The sequence below is a fragment of the Thalia democratica genome, unplaced genomic scaffold (assembly GCF_965202585.1).
Source record: "Thalia democratica unplaced genomic scaffold, ktThaDemo2.hap1.1 HAP1_SCAFFOLD_455, whole genome shotgun sequence".
Taxonomy (NCBI): domain Eukaryota; kingdom Metazoa; phylum Chordata; class Thaliacea; order Salpida; family Salpidae; genus Thalia; species Thalia democratica.
In genome coordinates this window covers 45,681-67,918 of record NW_028139506.1, presented here as the reverse complement: position 1 = coordinate 67,918, position 22,238 = coordinate 45,681, and the positions used below count along the sequence as shown (strand labels likewise).

Here is a 22,238-nt window from a genome sequence, read left to right as displayed (position 1 = left end):
AGTATACTTTTTATTTGAAAAAAAAAAAAAGATTAAAAGGTTATTACTTACGGAGTACTTCGAATTTGTAGTTTCTAGTGACCGATATTAATAGATTTTGTATGGACTACAAACAGTTAATTAATTTCGAGTGGTTTAAATGTAGTGTATGTTAGACTATACAACTAGCTAAGTCATTTCACTACGTAAACTAACATACTTAGTCAGTACCTACAAAAATAAAAAATAAATTAAAGCTGTGGAAAAAGGATATGAGATATTTGAACAACTCAAAGTTTGCATAATAGCCTACACCAAAAATTGTAGTTTAAAATGGTTCTAGCAAAACTTTTTGAACATCTGTAATGTAAACAGAAAAAATACTATTTAAAGTTTTACTACTGTCTAACTAAATATTAAAAAAGACTGGCAAATGATACTTAATTTAAATTTAGAACACATTTATTTTTACAGCTCCAGGACTACTTAACTTCAAACTTTTTGGATGAGCAAGTAGAAGCTCTTCATATGCTCAAATGCAAGATCACAAAGCTTAAAAGAGTTGGAGATAAGGTTGGATTGTACATGTTTGACCGGGATTTGGAATAGACTTTTTCAGTTGATTTCGTTTTTCTTTTCATACTTTTTACTAATCATAAAAAACACTTTTTTAACAGAACTTAACACTCATTGTTTCAATCTAAACTGTTTTTTTTATCGCTTTAAATAAAAAAATACTTAAATAGTTTTGTGTTTAAACTAAGTTTTACAAACAAATAGTAAGCAAGAAAGTTCAAAAATAAATGGTATTTTTGATAAAATTGAATAGTATAAGCCGTTTTCACCTAAAAATATATATATTAAACTTAGTCAGGTGTGTGTTGATCCATGTAAAAAATAAAATACTACTTTAATTCAAATCAAAAAATGTATAAGTTATATGTAAGTAGTTAATTCATTTTCAAACAAATTATATTTTGAATTGGCTTAAACTTCACTAAAACAGTTGTAAATTATTAATGTAAACTAATTATACCTCTAAATTGGATTAGCTATAGTGTTTTATAAAGTGTTAATTCTGTTCTAACCATCTGCAGACATTAAAAAAGAAATATATGTTTATATCATGATTTTTTTTATTAGTCATATTTTATAAATTTGTTATCTTAATTCAGAAAGAAATCCAAAAACATCGCATGTTTACATTATAACAGATAAAAACAACTTATTGAACTTTTTGGTAACTTAAACAAAAATTTATTATGTTTAAAAAAATTAACAAATAAAACTTTTCTTTTTAACCAACAAATAAAAAGCACTTAAGTTTTATACTTAACTATGTTAGCAATTAGTTACTGCCAAAAATTAAAAAAAAACTGAAACATTTTATTGTAACTAAAATTTTTACTAAATAATAGTATGTCTTTACATTTATAATAGAACTACTAAATAGGCTGTTTTGATTTAAGTAACAGTTGTAGATAAACGTATATAATGGGGTTTGTACTTTAGAAAACAGTATGCAAAGAGTAGCCTTTAAAAGAAAGTTAAAGTTCGTTTTAATTTTATTCAAAACATATACCGTTTTAGAATATAAAAGCACAGAGATCAAAGAAAGAATAATTTGAAAACTGATTCGTTTACATCTCTTTGAACTACAATCTTGTTATTCTTTAGGCTGATATAGTTTATATATACATTTTCGAAAAACAACTTAATGTTTAGATTTTTTTTAGGTGTGGTAATATTGAACTCATTTGGAAATTGATCTCATTTTAAAACTTGGAACTGATGCTTTTATAACTTCTGACATTTTATTTCCATAAGGAGTTTTTAAGTACAAAAAAAACTTTGGTGAGAAATTTATTTGTTTTTAAAATTAATCAATTAAAAGACATATATATTTTTAAAAATCACATAAGTGCCTACTAATAGTTTTAAAAAATAATGCAAAGTTCATGTGTTTTGCAATCAATCATATGTCAATAAATATTCAAAATTTCAACAAGTTTGAAAACAACGAAAAATTAAAACTTAATAAAACTGTTTAAAAAAAATACGGAAATTTAAAAAAACCATATTGTGTTATTTTTTAAGGGTGTTATAGTTCCATAAAATTACTAAAAAAAATTTAGAGCTTTTTTTTAACATTAAGACTTAGAACTTCTTAAATATATGACTTTTTATTATAGTTAAAATTATAATAAGTTTTCAAGGAAAGAACATGTACAGTTAAAAAAAAAATTTAAGATGATTGACCACCTAAATAAAGGTAGAAAAATTTATAAAAATTCGGTATTCCGCACTTTTTTGATATTTTAAAATATCTATTTTAAAATTCAAAACTTTACTTAATCAAGGTGTCGTGAAGCTACAAAACTTGTCGTCAATGACCTTTTTTATATAAAGCGGTTTTGCATTCAAGTTCAATACAAATAAAACTTAGTATAAGTAAAACAAAAGCTTATTCATCTGTTTGATGCATTTTTCATTCTTGCGAAACTTCCATATAACTTTCTGATTGAGTTTTGTTGACAATATTTTGTGAGCTTGTCCTTATAGACACAGAGCTTGTTTTTGATTTAATCAGTTGATTGACTTGAAATACTGTTATAAGTAGTTCAAGTTAAATAACAATCTTAAAATAATTTAAAACTTATTAATTTGTAAAAAGAATATAGCCAGTATTTATTTCGGCCATCATCAACGAAGTTGAGATGTTTTATGCAATCGATAATAAACAATGAACTTTACCGCAAGATCAACAACAACAGCATCCGAGACAATCCTACGACCGGTTTCGTCCAAGGGTTACATGACAATTCAAATTCGGACAATTCAAATTCTTAAAAAATCATTTAAAACACTATATCTCAAAAAGTATTATAAAATTTAAAAAAATAAAAAATACATATGTAGATCTTATTACAATCTACAAGCCACTTTCTGTTCTTTGCAAAATCTTAAATATTTTTTAAGTTATCTTAAAATTACTAAAAATAACTATGTTTTTTACTTTATCTAAGCCATATCTCAAAAAATATTCAGTGTTTTGCAAAATTAAAAAAACGTCTTTAAGATATTAATAGGACCTACATATAAATTTTTTATATTTGACAAATATACATTACTTTTTTAGTTGTGACCCTTTCAATTTTGTCGGAACTTGAATTGTCCAAATTTATATAGTCGTGCACCTATACAAATAAAAGCTTAAGTAATAAGAAAAAGGTATCCATATTATCTTAACTTAATACTATGTACTCAATAAATAACTTCTACAATCTTTCCACTACTACTTTTCTTACCTAAAGATAATAATATAATATCTACAAAAAAAAGCGGTTAGTGCGATTAAGTAGGATAATTAGATAATAAATTACAGCTTGCATGATTAATAAGTCTTTTTAAGAAAACAAATTCAAATAAATTGAAGATACCTTGATTTTTTTATAAATAAAAGTTATACATAAGATTAGACGTACTTTCTAACATAGAGCTACTAAGTAGAGCAAACCTGAAATAATAAAGAGTTAGCACAAAATTAAAAAAAAAAGGTTAAGAAAAGCGAAACAAAAAAAGTAAGAATACTAAAACTAAAGGATAGATATCAGGGTAAATACAGAAAAAAAAATCGCAGAAATTTTAGAAAAATCAATGTATTTTCAAATTCTTTGATTGTAAACTTGACAGTTTTAAAATTAGTAGGATATAAATATATGCTAGTTAACACTACAACAACTTTATAGGTTCAGTATCGAAGGCGCAAAAAAAAATTCACAATTTTTTTGTTAAGTTTTTAATCATTACTTACTTTTACAGTTAGTCCGTCACCAACATTAAAATAATTCCCGCGAATAAAATTATTTTATTTCGAAAATATAACTGTTTTTTTATCTGAAATTTTATTCTTAGTTAATGAAAAAGTTCTAACTAATTATTTTTTATAACTTTTCTAGAAGTGTTTCCTGAAAATTTGAAGTCTCTAGCTCAAAAAAAAAAGTAGATAAGCTTTTAGCGAGTTTTAAATTTCAGAGAAAATTGAGTATAAAAAAATTGCAGTTGAAAGGTTTGTGTCAAAAACTTAAAAATAGACTACATCTCAAAAGTTAATTGAAGTTTTTATCTTCAACAAAAAACTGACATTGGTTCATACTTCAAGCTTTCATTTAATAGCCAACAATCAACAAAATCGGCGAAAGTCTGCAGAACAAGTCCGGACTTTCGTTTGCCGTGAGACAAGCTCAAATTTACCGGTCTCAGTCTACCGAAACTTGTGGTCTGATGATCGAATTGGCATGATCAACCCTTTTAATAGCCAACAATACTTAAAAAAAACCTTGACTACATATGGCCTTAATTTAGTAAAAATATTTCTATTAAACAAATAATAAATAAAATAAAAAAAATTCTATTTAAATATTAAACAAGTCTATTAAAGCAATTACTTATTAAAAAAAACCATTGAATTCATTTTGAAATAATGGCATTAGTTTAATATCAAAAGCTTAGGACATCTAAGTTAAAAAATCATAAAGGAGTTTAAAAAATATATTATTTTTATCTCAATACACTCAATCAAGGTTATTTCCTTTAGAACTAGAAGTAATATTTTTTTGTAATCTTTCTAAACCAATCAAGTGAAAATTTATTTGGTAACAACTGGTCTGTATGACGACTTTACTTCAATGTTTGAAAAAATCAAAAACCTCTTTGCGACGGTGGGACGAGGTGTTTAGGAAGTTTGTCCGGAAGTTCGTGGCCCTGTGAGCGGATATCTATGAGATGCATCATGAGCGCAAACTCCTCATCGCACAACCTCCCATCGTGGTCGTGATCGGCCAACCTCCATATTTTGGCAAGCTCCGTGTTTGGCAGCTTCGACTTGACAAACACCTTTGATGTGATTATCAATTATTTGTCAAAAAACACTACACTGCTTTTAATTTTTAAAGACTGTGAAAATTTACAAAGTTTTTTCTACAAGCATATGAAAAGTATACATAATTATTGTTTAGTTATCCAACTTCCAACATTTTCTTATTTTAGTACGAAAAAAATTAAATAGTTTAAAAGACTGAATGAGGTTATTATTATTCTTTACAGAACATTTTGATTAAAATATTGATTTTTCAGTTGTTTAAATTTTAAAGAGCTTTTTGATTCACAACTAAACAAACTTTTTTAGCTTTGGTGCCATACACTTTACCGCTTTCACTCGGATTGAGAGTTTTGAACACGGCATCATACTCTGACTTCTTCTCGTTGACAATCCAATCGAACGAGTTTTCCGCGGAAGCTCCGTAATCTGCTCCCTGCATAATCCCTTCACCGTATCTTTCAAAGAACGGGTTTGAAGAAGCCGTCGCAGCTGAATATTTTTGCAATAAACACTACAAAGATGTGTTTGTTATTTCTTAAGAAAACCAGGGGTCAGAAAACTAGGACCCGCTGAATGGACTCAGTCTGTCATGCAGAAATATTCTGACATTGAAACCAAATATTTTTTTTTTTCAAAACATGCGTTAAAAATTATTGTATAATAAAAATGTACAAAAGAATAATTACGTTTTAACAAGTAAAGTGCTAATCTAATTACCAACTTATAATAAGTATGACTTGAAACATTTATTTTTTATTATATTTTCAAAATTACAACGACCAGCGGCTCTTTCTAGTAAATTGACAAGTTTATTATAAAAATCTCTTGACCGGAGAAAGGCGTCACTTTTGCACAGAGAAAAATTTTTTGCACGGAGCGACACTTTAGCATTTAGTGATAACTTCGCACAAAGTGTTTTCTTTTGCATGGTGCGACTTTTTATCGCAAAGCTTTATTTTGCATGATTATTTTTTATACTTATTTATTGTATTATAATTTCAAAAGTCTAAAACCGAAAAAAGCTAAACTAAAAGTAAACAAGCTTTAAATGCGTTTAAAGTTAAAGCCTATATCAAAACTTTGTGTTTGAAATGTACTATCATATATTAAAAAAACACCTAAATTTTTTTTTATAAAAAGAATATTTAATTTTTTTTTAATTGGTGTTAAATACTGTTTTCGAAAATTCAACGTTAAAAGTTTAAATCAATTGAGATTAAAAACAAAACTTGTGGACGATCTTATGTAACCATGTTAGTAAAATTTATATATAATAGAAAATAATTTGAATTTTTTTTTGACGAACTTTAATCCACATAAAGTACTCACTTAAATGCATATTTATTAACTTCAATTTTAATTAAACAGTTTAATATAAACTTAAATCATGATAAATTTTATTATACTTGAATCAAAAACTACAATGTTATTTCAAAGAATAGTGAAGAACTAGCCGCAAAGCTAAACGTTCTTTTAATAAGCATTTCTAAATCAATAAAAATCATGTTCTTGAACAAAATTGGTTACATAAAATAACAAAATATTGAAACTGAAGCAACTAAATCTCATTCTTGATCTAGTAAAAAAATTGTCCTGATTTTTCAAAGTTCTTAAGCTATCCAGAGATAAAAAAAAATCAAAACTGTTCTGAGTCATCCTGAGTTATAAAAAAGTCAAAAAATCTTGAGATTTTCTAGACTTTCACAATATCCTAAGTGTGTGTCAACCCTGTAAAATAAACAAACAAGGAAAACTAATGTTTACTAACTAATGTAAAGTTTAAAATATAAAATTATCGTAAACTAAACTAAGTTGTCAGAACATAACTGTCTGCTGTTTAAACAAAAAAATATTTAGTACATAGAAGTAAAATTTGTAGTGTTGTTTATATTTAAGTATTATTTACAATTTTTAAAATATAATTAAACTAAAAAAATTGAAAAACATAACTCAAAGTATCAATAACTCTTTCAAAAATACAGGGTGGCTAAATGTTTATGGAAAATTTTCTCCAGGTTTTCAAAATTTCCTTCAGGTTTTTAAAAGTACATACATATTTTTGGGTCTATTTTTAATTCAAAGTTAAGTTTAAGGTAAAAAAATGTGTTAATTAGTATAAAAATATTGAAAAGATGCTGTAAAGCTACTTCATGTGTTTTTTAATAAAAACAATATTAGATTATGACAATTTTTTTTATCTATATGGTAGATTTTTTGTGTCAAATCAAAACTTTTGTACTTAACAGGTAAACATTGTTTAAAATTCCAGGATTTTTTTCAAAATTTCTCAAACTCCAGGTTTATTAGCCTAAATTGTCAAATTCAGGTTTTTCCAGGTTTCCAAGTTTTTTGGCAACCCTGAAAATAAGAAATTTTAAACTCTATAAAGCAACCTAACATACTTTTAATTACAAAAGGTTAATCATAGCATCTAAAAAATTTCTTAGAATAAAAGAAATTTTTAGATGCAAACTAATAACCTAATTAACAAGAAAAAAACGTCTTGAAAATGATGTTCATAAGTATCATAACAAGTAATTCTTTTTTTTTTAAATGTACATAATAAATTTTATCGTGCAATTTACTCTGAATCACAGTCAAGTTTGATTGCAACGCACTAATTAACTTTTCTTTGTATAGCACAAGTTTTTTTTTTTTAAGCTAAAAAATACGTCGCGGGTGAAAATTTCTGTATACGTTGACCAACTTAGATTTTTATAATTTTAGTAGGTCTATCATAATAACTTTTAACGTGCAATTTACTCTGAATCACAGTCAAGTTTGATTGCAACGCACTATGCATTAAGATGCCTAAAGTTTTTTTGAATTTATCTTCTAAACTTACTTGAATTTATTAATTACTGACTTCCTTTTCAATTTAGTTTTCAAATCTGTGTTTTTAGTTTATAAATCTCAGAGTACTTTAAATCACTTAATAAAAGTTTTAGATAAGTTTATTTAAGTAGCTAAATTGGTATAGAATAGAGCAGTATAATATGCTAGAAATAGATATGATACACTAAGAACGCCTCTTTTATAATTCAATGATAGACCTACTAAAATTATAAAAATCTAAGGTGGTCAACGTATACAGAAATTTTCACCCGCGACGTATTTTTTAGCTTGAACATTTTTTTAAATGTGCTTTACTTTTTTAAAGTTAGCTTTTAGTGTTTATTAAATAAATCATTGTTTTATTAGAACTTTTTATATTTAAATATTGTAAAAAATCGGCTAGTATAGATTTTTTAACAAGCTGAATAATTTTTTCTAGCCTAAACAATTTCTGGCGTGCCTAAAAAAGTTGCCAAGCCCTAAAGTAAAAAAAAAAAGAGAAAATGTAATGATTATAAAAACTGTAGTAAATTTATTTGACTTTTCAAAGCTCGTGTTCGTTAGATATTAATTAACTTAAAAAATTGATTTGGTTTTAATTAACAGTTTTATCAAAAACATATCGTTGCATTACAATAGTTACAAAATTCTTAAAGTTTTTTAAATTTTTTAGCCTAAATCAAACAACAATATGTAATGTTTAAAATATTAGATAACTTATACGTTTGTTGTTAGATAAAAATATACATTAATTTAGGATATATAACAATATGATAACTAAGTCTGTGTTAAAAAATATAAAATAGAATTTTTTTTATTTCCATTTTTTTTCGTTTTTTTACTGCATAAAATAGTAATCTTTAGTCAATTGTTTTGCTCTAAATTAATATAAGTTCATTTATTTGTTTTATATGTATCTTCAAGACTTAATTTATAGCTGAAGAGCCCTATTATCATATAACTACGATATAATTACGAACGACATTGTATAACAGTAAAATTTCGAAAAAGCTTTTTAGTGTTTTAAGTTTAAATAAGTATTTCAGCACAAAAAAAAACTCTTAATGTGTAACAGCTGTGAAAACTGTTTTACTTTAATTTTTGTATAAAAATATTGAAAAAAAACAACTGTGTTCTCTGACTTTTTATTTATCTGAATAACAAATAACTCCTACTTTGAAGAATTATGATTTACATAAGCCTTAAATGTAGAATAATATATGTAATTTAAAGAGCAGATAATTTTTGGTTTTGTTAAATAAAAAATTTAAGCACATTTCTATGTCTAAATAATAATATATTTCTTAAGCACAAAATTTGAATTACCACTAGAGTATTTAACCAAGAATGTACTATCTTCGTAATTACGTTTACTTATATTAAAACCAATTATAAAAGTTAAGACAAAAACCAATCAAATTGAAATTAATTTATTTTAACCAATCATGGTTTAAAAATAATTCGTTTTACGAATAACAAATATAATTCATTTATTTATATGGTGATGCTTTCTTTTTATCTTTCTGCATACCCTCTTTTTGCTGAACTTACTTTTGTTTTTAATTTTTCTTACAACGTGCAAGTTTTTCTTGATATGCCTATCGTGTAGTCTTCTTCTTGTTCTCTTTACGACTTTGAGATTCGGGTTGGTTTTGTCCATCATTGCCTTGGAACACATTCTGAAAGGCGCGACTCTATCGTTGGGTATGATACCAAAAGTAATGTGACGGTTTGGTACTTTTCGAAGACGGCAGGGTTGTCTGAAAACTCTTTTCCTTTTCGCCTTCAACTTTGACTTGTGACAGATTCCGCGCAAGCGGTTTTTCTTTCTTCGCGACTGCATTTCGTGGTAGAGCGCTTTTTGTCCACAAATGGTGCGGTCGAATTTCTTACCGTACTCCCATTGCAACTTCTGGCCCTTCTTAGTTAAGTGGAAATATCCGGATTTCTTCTGCGCCACATGCCCCGATCTCGTCATGCGTCTTAGGGCTCGCGCAAGTCCTTGCTGAGTGCTAAAGTACTTCATGTTATGGTACTTACTCCTGATGTAGTTGAAAATGTCTTTGCGTGATGCTCCGTCGTGATTGCTTTTGTTTTCACGACATTTCTGGCACTTTCGGATTCCCTCCTTAATTAGGATATCGTACGGCTTCTGCCACTGACCAGCAGATGCGAGGCAAACTTTCTTCTTGCCCATGATATTGCAGTTTTACGGACGGGTACAAATAACAAAAATATTTTGAAAATCAAACAGAGTTAAAAGTATTTTTTTGTTTATAGCGAGAGAACGAACTATAAAAAATTCCAAATTTATAATATGACGTAACAACAAATTATAGAATGATAATTTTCAATAAAATTATCATACGATTTGCATAATTTTTGTATAATACCGTTAGTTGTAAATGTTATTAACAATACAATGTTTCACTCGTTTAAAACTAGTCAAACGAGATCTTCAGTTGTTTAAATGTGATTCTATTTGAATAATATTTTAAACAACTGAAGATCTCGTTTGACTAGTTTCAAGCGAGTGAAACATTGTATTGTTATTAAAATTTATAGTTGAACATTCTCCTTTTGTTTAAGTTGAGAACTTTAATTGTCATCTTTGAAGTATTAAGTACATAATATTGTTTGTAATAAACTGTTAAAAAATATTAGATAGTTTTTGTATAACAAATTTGCACAAAAATTTTATAAAGTTTAACGAATTAGACAACCTTATTGTCATCTGGTTTCATTTCAAAAAACAAGAAGTCATATAAGAGTTTTAATAAAACGAGTCTTTTTAAGTTTATGAACAAAATACTTTCTACATGTAAAGCATCAAAACACTTTAAAAAAGCAAGTTTGATGAGATAAAAATGTGATTTGTTTTAAGCGTGTTATTTAAGGCTTTTTTGTCATGTTTAAATACACTATTCTTTAGCATTAGAAATTTACATAAAAATTTTTGCACTAAACCGCAATATTTTGTTGTTGCTTATATTTGAATTTGTGTAAACTAATTAAACTGTACAGTGATACTGCTATAAAATTTGCATTATTTCATGTAACCAAATTAAGGAACTTTTTCCATATTTTTAACTTGATATAAATTTAGAAAGCTTACATTTAAAGAGTTCGTATCAAAAAGTATACAGAGCAACTTCCGAGTAAAAAGCACAGCTAAAATAAAGTATATCGATAGTTTTATTTTTTCACGAAAAAAAAAAGGTTAATAAAAACTGCAAAAATCAAAGCTAAACTATAAAACTAAATGGAAGTTCAGTAATTTAAATTTTTAAAGGTACAAAGTTTTAATACGTTTGTTATATAACATATTCATTTATAAGTTCTAACTAACTTGCTTGTTGGAACAAATTTAAAACAAATTAACTTTCTAGTTTTTTTGAAAACCTTGAATATTAGTTATACATGTTGTTTTATCTTTTTAAACGGAGCATAAACATACACAGATTGTACTTAAATTTAGATTTTTAATAATATATTATTTTAACCAACAAAGATTTTAGTCAGCAAAATGTAAGATTACCTAACATGTTTTCTTTCTAAGAAGTTATGTATATATAAAACATAATATAGTAACTGAAAGTTGTACAAAAAGTACTTTCATTAGAACTATTTTTTCTCTTTCTATGTATTCTAATTGAATGATTAAATATAGACAACAGCTTATCTTATACTATAAGCTATCAACAACAAACTTTTCTACTATCTACAAACGTTCTGAGCTTAACTATAATTTAAAATTTTATCTACTTACTAGAAGAATCACTTAGTGCAGCAGATTTGTAATTAGATATCATAACTTAAAGAAATAAAGGGACGGCAAATTTCGTCAAAAAGAAAATAAGCCCGTGACTTACTTTTTAGGCAATCATTTTTCTTAAAATTACTTAAATTAAAATAAAGTTTGATGAAACTTAAGATTTTCTGTTGGTTTTACCTGTGAACAAGCTATGATACTGATTCCTTTATTACTTGTAATTATAGCTTAACTGTTCAAAATAAACTTACAAAACACGGTGGTTATTTACTAAATATTTATATCATAATATTTACTAAATCCTTCCGATAATATAAAAGACTGTCGAACCCACACAAAACTTGTCTACATATTCAGCAAAAATTACTTCCAGCTTTGCTAAAAACAGTACATTCACTATCAATTTTAAAGATTCCTAACATGTTAAAGAGCAATTTATTGATTAATTTTAATAGTTTCGTACAAAAACAAAACAAATTATGGTAACCATATTAAAGTTCTTAATTTACATATATCAAAAAAATTCTCACTTTTGTTATAACTGACGTTGTTGAAAACTCCACCTTAAACAAAAATAAATTAGAAAAATTCAACAAAATACAAAGGTGAGTGAATAAAACAAAACCTTTCATCATAACGCCGCTCGCACTGCCAGCAGTTTCAACAGCTTTAGCGTCATCTCTCTTTATCGCGCCCAGCAACTGACCAATGTCCTCGTCAATCATATCGTCCACCTTTGAGTTACAAAAAATAATTAAAAACAGCTGATATTAATTAAAATAGTTTACAGTTTCAAACCGATGCTTTTGTGAGACTAAAATACTAAAAAGTAAAAAATATATGCAAATTAAAACGGTAAATTACGAATAACTTGTATGTACTAACTAATGTATATATTACTGGGGGAACGGTTCAAAATTGCGCTAAGAAAAATTTGCTAAATTATACTAAGACAATTATGCACTAAGGGTCAATTTTGCACGAGTTACAATTTTGCACGGTGGGTTATTTTTGCACGAGAGTAAAAAAAAATAGAAAAAAAAAACTAAAAGATAAATTAATAATAAAAGAAAAAAAAGAAAAAAAGTAACTGACCGAGGGTAAGGGTAAATGAAAAAAAAAACTGATAAATTAAAAAGAAAAAAAAAGCTACCGATCGAGGGTAAGGGTTAACAGTGATATTAAAAACAAATTATAGAAATGTCACCGTGCAAAAGTGTCTTCGTGCAATTTAGTTTAGTCGTGCAAATTTGACACCTACCCATTACTGGAGTTTAAACAGCAATACATGAAGTTACTTTAATGATTGTGTAACTTAGGTTTATTAAAATCAAATAAATATTCTTTAATATTAAAGTCTTGCGGAAACTAGCCTGATACAATGACAAAAAATATTTGCTAAAATTGTTTCAAACTGAATAGAAAAATTAACAAGAATAGTGATATATGAGATATCAGTCAAAAAAAAAACGATAAAATAACTGACGTCGTCAATTTTAAACAACTCAAGATAAATGATGCTTAAAGACTGTATTAAGAAACAGATTTTTAATGAAAAACATTTACATCTTTAAGTGTTATTGCTTCCATTTGTTGGATTTTCTCAAACTTTGATTGCTTATATCTCAAAAATTTCATCAAATTTTAAAGATCAGTAAAAGTAAATTGGTAACTTTGTTTAAAATATAAAAAATACTTTCCATTTTAATGGCCTTAGTTTATAATATATTTATTTGAATAATAAAACTAAACGTGGAAAAAAAAAAATTCAAACCAAACAGTAGAGTACGTTATATTTTAAACCATAACATTTAATGATCTGTACACAAAGTAATTAATAATAGTGAGTTAACCTTTTGATGTGAAAAACTATAATTATAAAAAAATAATATTCTAAAGATATAAAACGAATGTTTGTTTTCTATAAGTTGATAAAACAATTATTGAATAACATTTTACAGTAGTATAGTAATAAAAAAAAATCTGAACGACATACTACAGAGTCGAAACAAAATTTAATCTAACTAATTTCGAAATAAACTAAGCATTTTTCTATTTAAAACAATTTATATCTATAAGAAGAAAACTAGTTTCCAAACGAAACAAGAATCTTAAGACTATTTAATGGATTTAGCTAGTTGATAGTCTTTAAAAAACATAGGATTTATCAAAAAACTACTTCAAAAACTTTACTACTAAACTATGTAAAAATGTGTACTCCATAAATCATTTCAAAACATAAATAGTTAATACTTTCTTAAAATTTATAAGTAATGCGTACCAAATTAAATATTTTCTTAAACTTATTGTTTATTTTTCAGAATTAATTTAATAAATTGTTTAGTTACTTTGATTAAAAGATCTCCGTTGAGTTTTTTAAATTTGCTGAAGTCCGCCTCTCTAAGGTTTTGCTTCATGTCATTTAAGTTCGGAAAATCACCTAAAAAACAGATAAACTTTTAGTTGACCGAATTATTAATTACTTTAAACTTTAAAACTTTATAAGTAGTTATAAAGCTTTCAGAAACTTTAAGTACTGGTAAAAATAATTCATAAAACTTTAAATTCTTTGTGTAGGACTCATAATTGAACAAGCCTATTGTAAAATTTTATCTACTAGTAGTACGGATATTACTTAATAATACAGTGCTTGTTCACTTATCCGGAGATGTTGGGCAATATTTTTCTGTAAACATGTCCGGATAAGTACAAAAAAGAATTTAAAAAATAAATAATATATAACTACTTTATATTATGCGATGCATAATAAATAATAAAAGCATCATAGTAAAAAAAATAGTAATTATGAGTAGTAGATAATAAAATGATGAATAATAAAAGCTAAATTTAAGTTAATTTATTTAATTGTTTTGTTAAAGGCAGAAAAACATCAGACTTATTAACTCTCTGCAACTTTATACGTTTTTTGAGGGTAAAGAAACTAAAATTCCTCATTTGCAATTCCAATTGCTATAACTTTTAATTTAAAAAGAAAGATGAATTTTTGTTTAAGAGAAGAAATAAGATTTATCTTTAAAATCAAAAAAAATTAATCAAAATCAAAAAATTGTTTACCTATCTCTCTAAATGAAAAAAAAAAGCTTTTTTAAACAAACAAAAAGTAAAACAAACATAAAGAAAAACAAAAAACTTTGATTAATTATAAAGTATAATTAAAAATAAAATATATAATACCTAACAAATTAGTGAGAATTTTTTTCTCGACTTAAACTGTCTGGATAAGTGAATAAGCACTGTACTTAAAAATAAAATATTTTTAAGTTTTGATGCTTCCAATGTCAACATAAAAACTAAGTTTTAATTTTTATTTTAATATTAACACTATAAAATTAAAAGTAAAAATTCTACTGATAAAACAACTTTCTAATTTACAAAAACTTTAAAATACACTCTATCTAACTATTTCAATGTAATAAAACTTAATTATATTCTAAATTAGCGCGTTGGAACCATTTTAAATGTTGTAAACTTACTGATAGATATTTTATGCTTTGCAGCTACTCTTTTAAAAATCTCTCCTAATCTTTCTATCATACTTTCTTTAGCTCTACCCCTCGCAAGCAGAGGTAGTTGTTTACGTAGATACGATATAATACACGCGTGTACCTTTAAAAACAACATTTAGATTTTTTATTGAGTCATTTTTATAGTCATTTCCATTAGTATTTTTTGGAATACTTTTGTTTAATTTGTTAAGTTAAACTTTTTATTACGAATACTTTTACAAAATAAGCGAATATATATCTTCTGTGTTTATATTTTCCATCATAGTTTCTAGATTTTAACCAGCTGAAAGCCACACGTAAATAACGTACGTGTATATAAATGTGCATATTTAAAAATAATCAAATACCAACCAAAAAACTATATTCTATCGTTCTACACTACCTTACTAATATCGAAGTACAGTTTAACTTTACATATCAGAAAAAAAACTTCTTAAATTAACCTTTGCCAACTTTGCACGCTTGATCATGTCATTTAGTTTTCTAATGGCAGATTGCTTGGGCAGAGACGAAATATCTTGAAATAAAGCGTTTCGCTCTCGTTCAAAGAAAGATCTCATTTCGTCATGTCTCAAAGGTTGCTCCCAAAATGAACCGATGTACACCCTTATGACTTCAGGTGTTGATAATATCTGGTAGATTACAGGTTATTTTTAGTTCTTTAAATTGTGAAGTTAAATATAATGTTTTCTACTATGAGTTAAAAGAAAAGTTTTAGTAGATAAAAATATCTTTAATAAACTTAAATTATTAATTTAAACTTAATTATAATAAAATAAACCATATCAACGGTAAAACATTAACTTTTTTTAGTTTGAGTTCTAAAAGTGTTAATAGTCAAACTAATTTTTTTACTTTTTATAGATAATTTCTTTGTAAATAGAGAAATGAAAGTCTGATCATACCAATTCGATTATCAGACCATAAGCATAAGTAGACTGAGGCTGTAGCCTGATGATTAAACTGGTATAATCAAAGGTTAATTTGAGCTTGTCTCACGGCCTACGAAAGTCCATGCTTAAGCTCTGTAGACTTTTGCTGATATTTTCTTAATTAAAAAATATAAGGCTGTTCATACTATCTATAAAGTCAAAGTCATAAAACTTAACATATAAGTTTTATTCTAAAAACTCTTACAAAACAACATTTTTGGAAATAGTTTAAATCATATTATTATACAAAATTATTCCCTTTTATACAGGAAATTTAATTATTTACAAATAAACTCATTTCAATTCCTATTTTGGTATATACAGGGTGGCCACTCGTTTTTGGCAAATTTTCTCTAAGTCTTCAAAACTTCTTTCAGGTTTTTGAAAGTACATATGTTTTGACTATTTTTAGTAGTAAACTAATCTTAAGTTAAAAAAGCCTTTTTGATAGATTTAAACTACTTAAACAATACATTATAACTGTTATCAGAGTGGCTGAATATTTTTGAGAAATTTCTTCCAGATTTTCAAAAGTACTTGTTTTTGGGTCTATTTTTAGTTTAAAATTAAGTTTATGGTAAAAAACTGTGTTAATTAGTATAACAACATTGAAAAAATACTGTAAAGCTACTTTAAATATGTTTTTTAATAAAAAAACGTTTGATGATGACTAAAATTTACGTTTATTAGTATTACTATTATACTGTTTATTGTGCAATGTTGGACTCAGGCATCAAAACCTGAGCCAGGACACGCAATGGAAAAAATGAAAATAAAAACATTTATATTCAACAAAAAATAAACATAAACAAAACATCAAACATAGTTAAAATATTATAGACTTTTTGTGTCATACAGAAATTTCACAACTTAACATGTTAAAATTGTTTAAAATTCCAGGGTTTTCAGTGATTTTTGTTCAAAACACCAGATATTTTTTTTTTAATTTCTCAAATTCCAGGGTTTTTTAGTCTAAATTGTCAATCTCAAGGTATTCCAGGTTTAGTGGTCACCCTGTATATACAAGTAAAAGTTTCAACATAATATAGTTACATCAAATAAATTTAAAAATGCATGCCTTTCCCATGGACCACATAAGCGCACCATAAACTTTCATTAGTTGTTCATTGTTGATTTGGTCAGCTTTATTTAAAACTACTCTAATTTTTGACTCATATCGTTTGCAAGCCATAATTGCTTCTTGAAATTCATCAGAAATGTCTAGCTTGTGCGCATCAAAGAGCAAAATAATCATATCCACTCTTTCTGCAAACCATTGTAAAACCTAAAAAATAGAAAGAATAATTACGAACACGACAATTTTTGTTTAAAATAATAAAAAAACTTTTAATAAATCAATAATTAGTTAAGAGTAAACAGTCAAAAAAGGGGATTTATTTAAATATATAAAAAAAAGATATTTTTAAGAAACATTTTTTGATTACATCTTCAATAAATAACTTTTATCATAGATTTTAAATCTGTACACTAAAAAAACTTCTTAGTTATTAAAACTATCGAATACTTATTATATTTGACAAACAAGATAACTTGTAAAAATTAAGGTAAACCCATATATATCTTTAGAAATAACTTTTTAGTATGATTCTTCACATTACTGCTACTTTTAAACACTTCTAACAAAAATATAATCTAACTCAGTAGGCCTAAAAACTTAATAATAAAACTATTAGCACACTAGAAAACTTGGCTAAAATTCTTTAGCAAAGAATTTTTTTAACTTATATCATTTGCATGAAGCTTTTGGTTTTAAAATAAATAATTATAGTTCTCAGTTTACATAAAGTTTATAGAGATAAAAATGAAGTTTTTTTATCAATTGCAAAACCAAGTTTCAGCCAAAGGGCTTAAATGTACAAAAATAAATTAAATCGAAAACTACTTTAATAAATATTGTTTTGTATTTGACTGTTATATCTTTTAGGTGAAACCTAGTTTCATATAAATAGAAATACTTTTTTACTATTTAATTTATAATTAATACATTAAAACTTGAAATAAGCTATCAAAAATTGCTTTCGAAAAAAAAAGGTATAGTAGGCATTTTATTGGAAATATAAATACTACAGATCAAAATTATGTAAAGTGCATTTTAAAATAAACTTTATGAACAATTGAATAAACATAAGAAATCAGAGACAACGAATTTGTTTAGCAAGAAAAAATAAATTTATTGTATTATCAATAACTTTAGTAAAGCTGCTGATTTAAGTAAAAAATATAATAAAATAGGTATTAATTTTAAAAACAAACTTTAGAATAACGATATCCTCTGTTAAGACGCTGTTTAGTACCAGATAGTATTCCAGGAGTATCAATAAAACTAACACTTTTTAACAGCTCATGATCTAAATTAGAGCTATGAAAACGTGATAGAAAACTATTTCCAAAATCATTTAAGCTTTTAAAAGGTTTAGTTTGATCTAACACAAGAGCTTCCCCAGGTACTTTCCCTTCCAATATTAATCCAGTTTCTCGGTCTTTATCTCCTTGCATAACAGCAATAAATGAGTCTGTAGTTGGTTCTGGTCCAATTCTCATACCAGGAAAGTCTTTTTGAAGTAGGTATTTTATAAAAGATGTTTTTCCAACTGAATATTGCCCAACTAACAACACCATTGGTTTAGCAGCAAAATCAGCATCTTGAAGAGGCTTTGAATGAAAACTTGCAAAATCATAATGGTCTTCGAGTGGTTTTAAATAACTATTGTATATTCGTTTCATTGATTCTTTTACATTATCATAGTTATCTTTAATTTCTTCAAACTGGTGTTTCTGGCTTGACCAAGGCATTTTTTAAAACTTGAAAATAACAGCTTACCAAACACCTATTTTTGATTTATTTAGAAAAACTATAAGAACTTTTTCATTAAAAAAATTTTTTTTTTTACGATTACTACAAGATGAAAACTTTAAAAATATATAAAAATTATTACTTTTTTTTTCTTCTAAAACTAAAGCCATAAAATAGCTGTTAGGTTGATATACTTGCTATTTTTAAATTTCGTTTTTTTCTGAAATAACTTTCAGTAAAGAAAAATTTAACAAACTACTGTAATTAGTTAACAAACATTCAAGCATAAACTAGTAAATATTTGAATTTATTAAAACTTAATAAAATAGTGTATGCTTAACCTTAACTAATTAAATAAACTAAATTTTAAAACAAACTAACTTTGAAATATTTATTATCTAATCTAAAACATATATCAAAAAACTACTGCCTTCTAAAAAAAAACTTTCATTAAAGACTTATTTTTCAATTAAAATAATTTGCTTAAATCTGCCTAAAACTTTTTATTTGAATTAAAAATTACTTAATTAAAACAGTTTAAAACATTGTAATTAATTTTGATACTGCAACCAAGTGAATTATTGTTAAATGAGTTTTTAGTTACAGAAACAAAACTGCGCTGAGCTAGAAATATGGGTAATAAATTTTGTGAAAAATAAACATTTTCAAAAACTAAACTTCAGGTAAAAAATATTTATTCAAATTTATTAAAAAAAAACACTGCTATAGCAATGGTTGTTAGACTTGTAGTGAAAGCTTTTAAAAATTTCGCTACATTGTTTTTTGTATTAAAAATATTTATACTCAAGTTAAAAACAGGCAGTGTTGTTTTTAACAGCTAGTAGATGTTTAGTAGATGTGAAGTGTGAAATATTCATTATCAAAATATATTAGCAATAAACTCAACCACACAACATCAATAACAATCCATGCAACCTTCTGCAATCTAGTTTGTCCTCATTAATACTCATCAGTCACACATAGTCACAGTGAGTCGTTGTTTCAGTCAAATCAAACCTGATTAAGTAGCTTTTGTTTGTTCCTGGGTCAGTTGGGTAAAATAATTTATGCAACTGAATTACCACAACTAAATGTCTTTTTTTGACATGAGACTGTCAGTTTCAATATGAAATTATAGTTATAGCTTATTTTGATTTTATCAGCTGTTAACTAAGTAGTAATAATTTATTTAAATTAAATTACATTTGAATCCAGGATCAGTATCAGATATTTGAAAATTATCAAAAAAAATCTAAAATTTTATTTGAAGATAATGCTTTTGTTTGTCTATTACCTATAATATGTGTGATTAATTTTTCTAGTCAAATTGTCATATTTATCAAAAAATACAGACAAAACTAAACCTTGGCAAGCTGCTTAAATTTGAAGATTATACTATAAGTATATATTAAAGTTTTAAAGCAAAACATTGAGTTGGAATAATTAATAATAAGCACTAATGTGTCAAAATGATTGCTTTAAAAAAGTTCAACCTTTGTTGTTTGCAAAAGTTGTTTTAAGGTAAAAATACTTGTACACCAAGTTGTCCGGTTACTGGGCTACACAGCTTGTCCATAACCTATGATATTGTTTCAGCTTATAATTATATGAAACTTAATAAACAGTATTTTATTAACTTTTTTTTTAATTCTATTATATTTGTTTATAAAATAGGGGTAAACAACATTTAGCCACCAGTTAGGACCACCTTAGGAACTAATCAAAAAATGCAAAAAGACAAATTGAAAACTCTTTTAAAATAAAATTTTACATTAGTAATGTAGCCTTGTTGATCAAACAAGTTTGGGGTTCCCACTAAAATTTCAAAAAAAAAATTATAGGGAGATCCACAAAATATAGCAAATTTACAAAAAAAAAACAATAAACTTCAAACATTTTGAACATATTTTTAGTGTACATATGTCATTAACTGTATATAAGCATAGTTTAAAAAAAAATTACGAAAGTTCGAGGGTTTTTGAGCTATAATTTTAGTTAAGTAAGCAAACTTTAGATAAACTATTTTAAATTTATTCTTTCAAGAATTTATTTTACAAACTAAGTTTCTGTCAAAGACCTCGTCAGTGCTTAAATAAATCTTATTCAAATAAAATTCTATTATTTCTTCTCCAGTAGTTGAGATCTCTTTATTTGTTTTCTTAAAACCAAAACATATAATAAACCATTTTAATATAAAAAAGGGAAAAAATATCCGCTAGGTGGCGCCATAGAGTCACAGTTTTGAACTGAGATTGCAAAGATTTTAATTTGGAAAAATAATTATTTTTTTTGTCTCTGATTTGGCTTTCAAATTTCAATCACTAAGCAACAAACATAATTTATAAGGATTTTCACATAGATATTTTTCAGAATATTGCAAATTTATAGAGATTTTGAGGAGAGTGGGAACCCTGGCCTGCTTTGACCCTAACAAACCCGCTGCTTGTGAAAACTGGTCTGCTGAAATTAAATGTGTTAAAATTGCACAGTTGTAAATGAATAATATGGTTGAACTTATGTTTAGCATAAAAGTTTTTCTCTTGCTAGTTCTCTTCACTCACACAATACAAGGTTTTCCAAAAAATTACATTTCATAACTGAAAGACCTAGAACAAGACTTGGCCAAAACTGCTTTAGTTAATTGAGTCCAAAGCTTTGGTCTAGTATCCAAGAAAATTAAAAAAACTAAAAAAAGATGAATTTAAATGCTGTTATAAAAATTTTCTACTAACTTGCATGGTTGCCACTCATCAAGCTAAGAAAATTTTCCTGACTTTTTCTTGACTTTTTACCAAAATTTTCCTGACTTTTCTAAATCAAACTCTTAAAGTAAACTTATTCTAAAATACATAATCTAACACTTTAAACTATATAAAGCTTCCAATCTATCTTTAATACAGGTTAAAAACAAAAGTTTGTTGCTGAATCATCAAACTTCCAGTACATCACTTTAACCATCTGTGTATGATTGATGTTTGTAATAAACAGCTCTATCAGCAAAATACTTGTATTATTACCTTATAAACACAGCTTGTCTGAAAAAAGAAACAATTTTTTAGCAAATCCTAGCATAAATGTATCTAGATAAACAAACGACATATAAGGAACATTTTGCAGTTTAATCAAGGATATTTTACTAATTTCTACCAGCTGAAGGCATTGGAAATAAGATTAAATATTTTTGTAAGTTTCTAGGAAATTTTTGGAATTTTTTTCTGACTTTAAAGGACTTTTAATTAACTTTTACCACTTGAAGGCTTTGGAAAACAAGGAATTTTGTAAATTTAAACTGACAAAATCTGACTTTTTTTTTTTTGTCAAATTTCCTGACTTTTCCTGACTTTTTTTCAAAACCCCCCATTTTTTCCTGACTTTTCCTGACTTTTGTAATTTTTTCAAATTTTTCCTGACTTTTCCTGACCGAGTGGCAACCCTGAACTTGCTACAAGGATTAAAACTGGAGTGCTTTAGTCATATGTCTGAGTAGATATTTTTA

General features: G+C 26.0%; 1 protein-coding gene across 1 annotated transcript; it reads right to left on the bottom strand.

Annotated features, from left to right (window-relative positions):
• Positions 1 to 2,467: 2,467 nt before the first annotated feature.
• Positions 2,468 to 18,741, bottom strand: LOC145846467 (EH domain-containing protein 3-like). The gene is made up of 10 exons (XM_082953226.1): positions 18,202 to 18,741; positions 17,006 to 17,212; positions 15,439 to 15,627; positions 14,963 to 15,095; positions 13,817 to 13,908; positions 12,094 to 12,202; positions 11,978 to 12,031; positions 5,160 to 5,350; positions 4,689 to 4,875; positions 2,468 to 2,586 (listed from the first exon to the last, which is right to left on the bottom strand). The coding sequence occupies exons 1-10, from the start codon at positions 18,739 to 18,741 to the stop codon at positions 2,468 to 2,470; spliced, it is 1,821 nt and encodes a 606-aa protein (XP_082809352.1).
• Between the last annotated feature and the right edge of the window lie 3,497 nt (positions 18,742 to 22,238).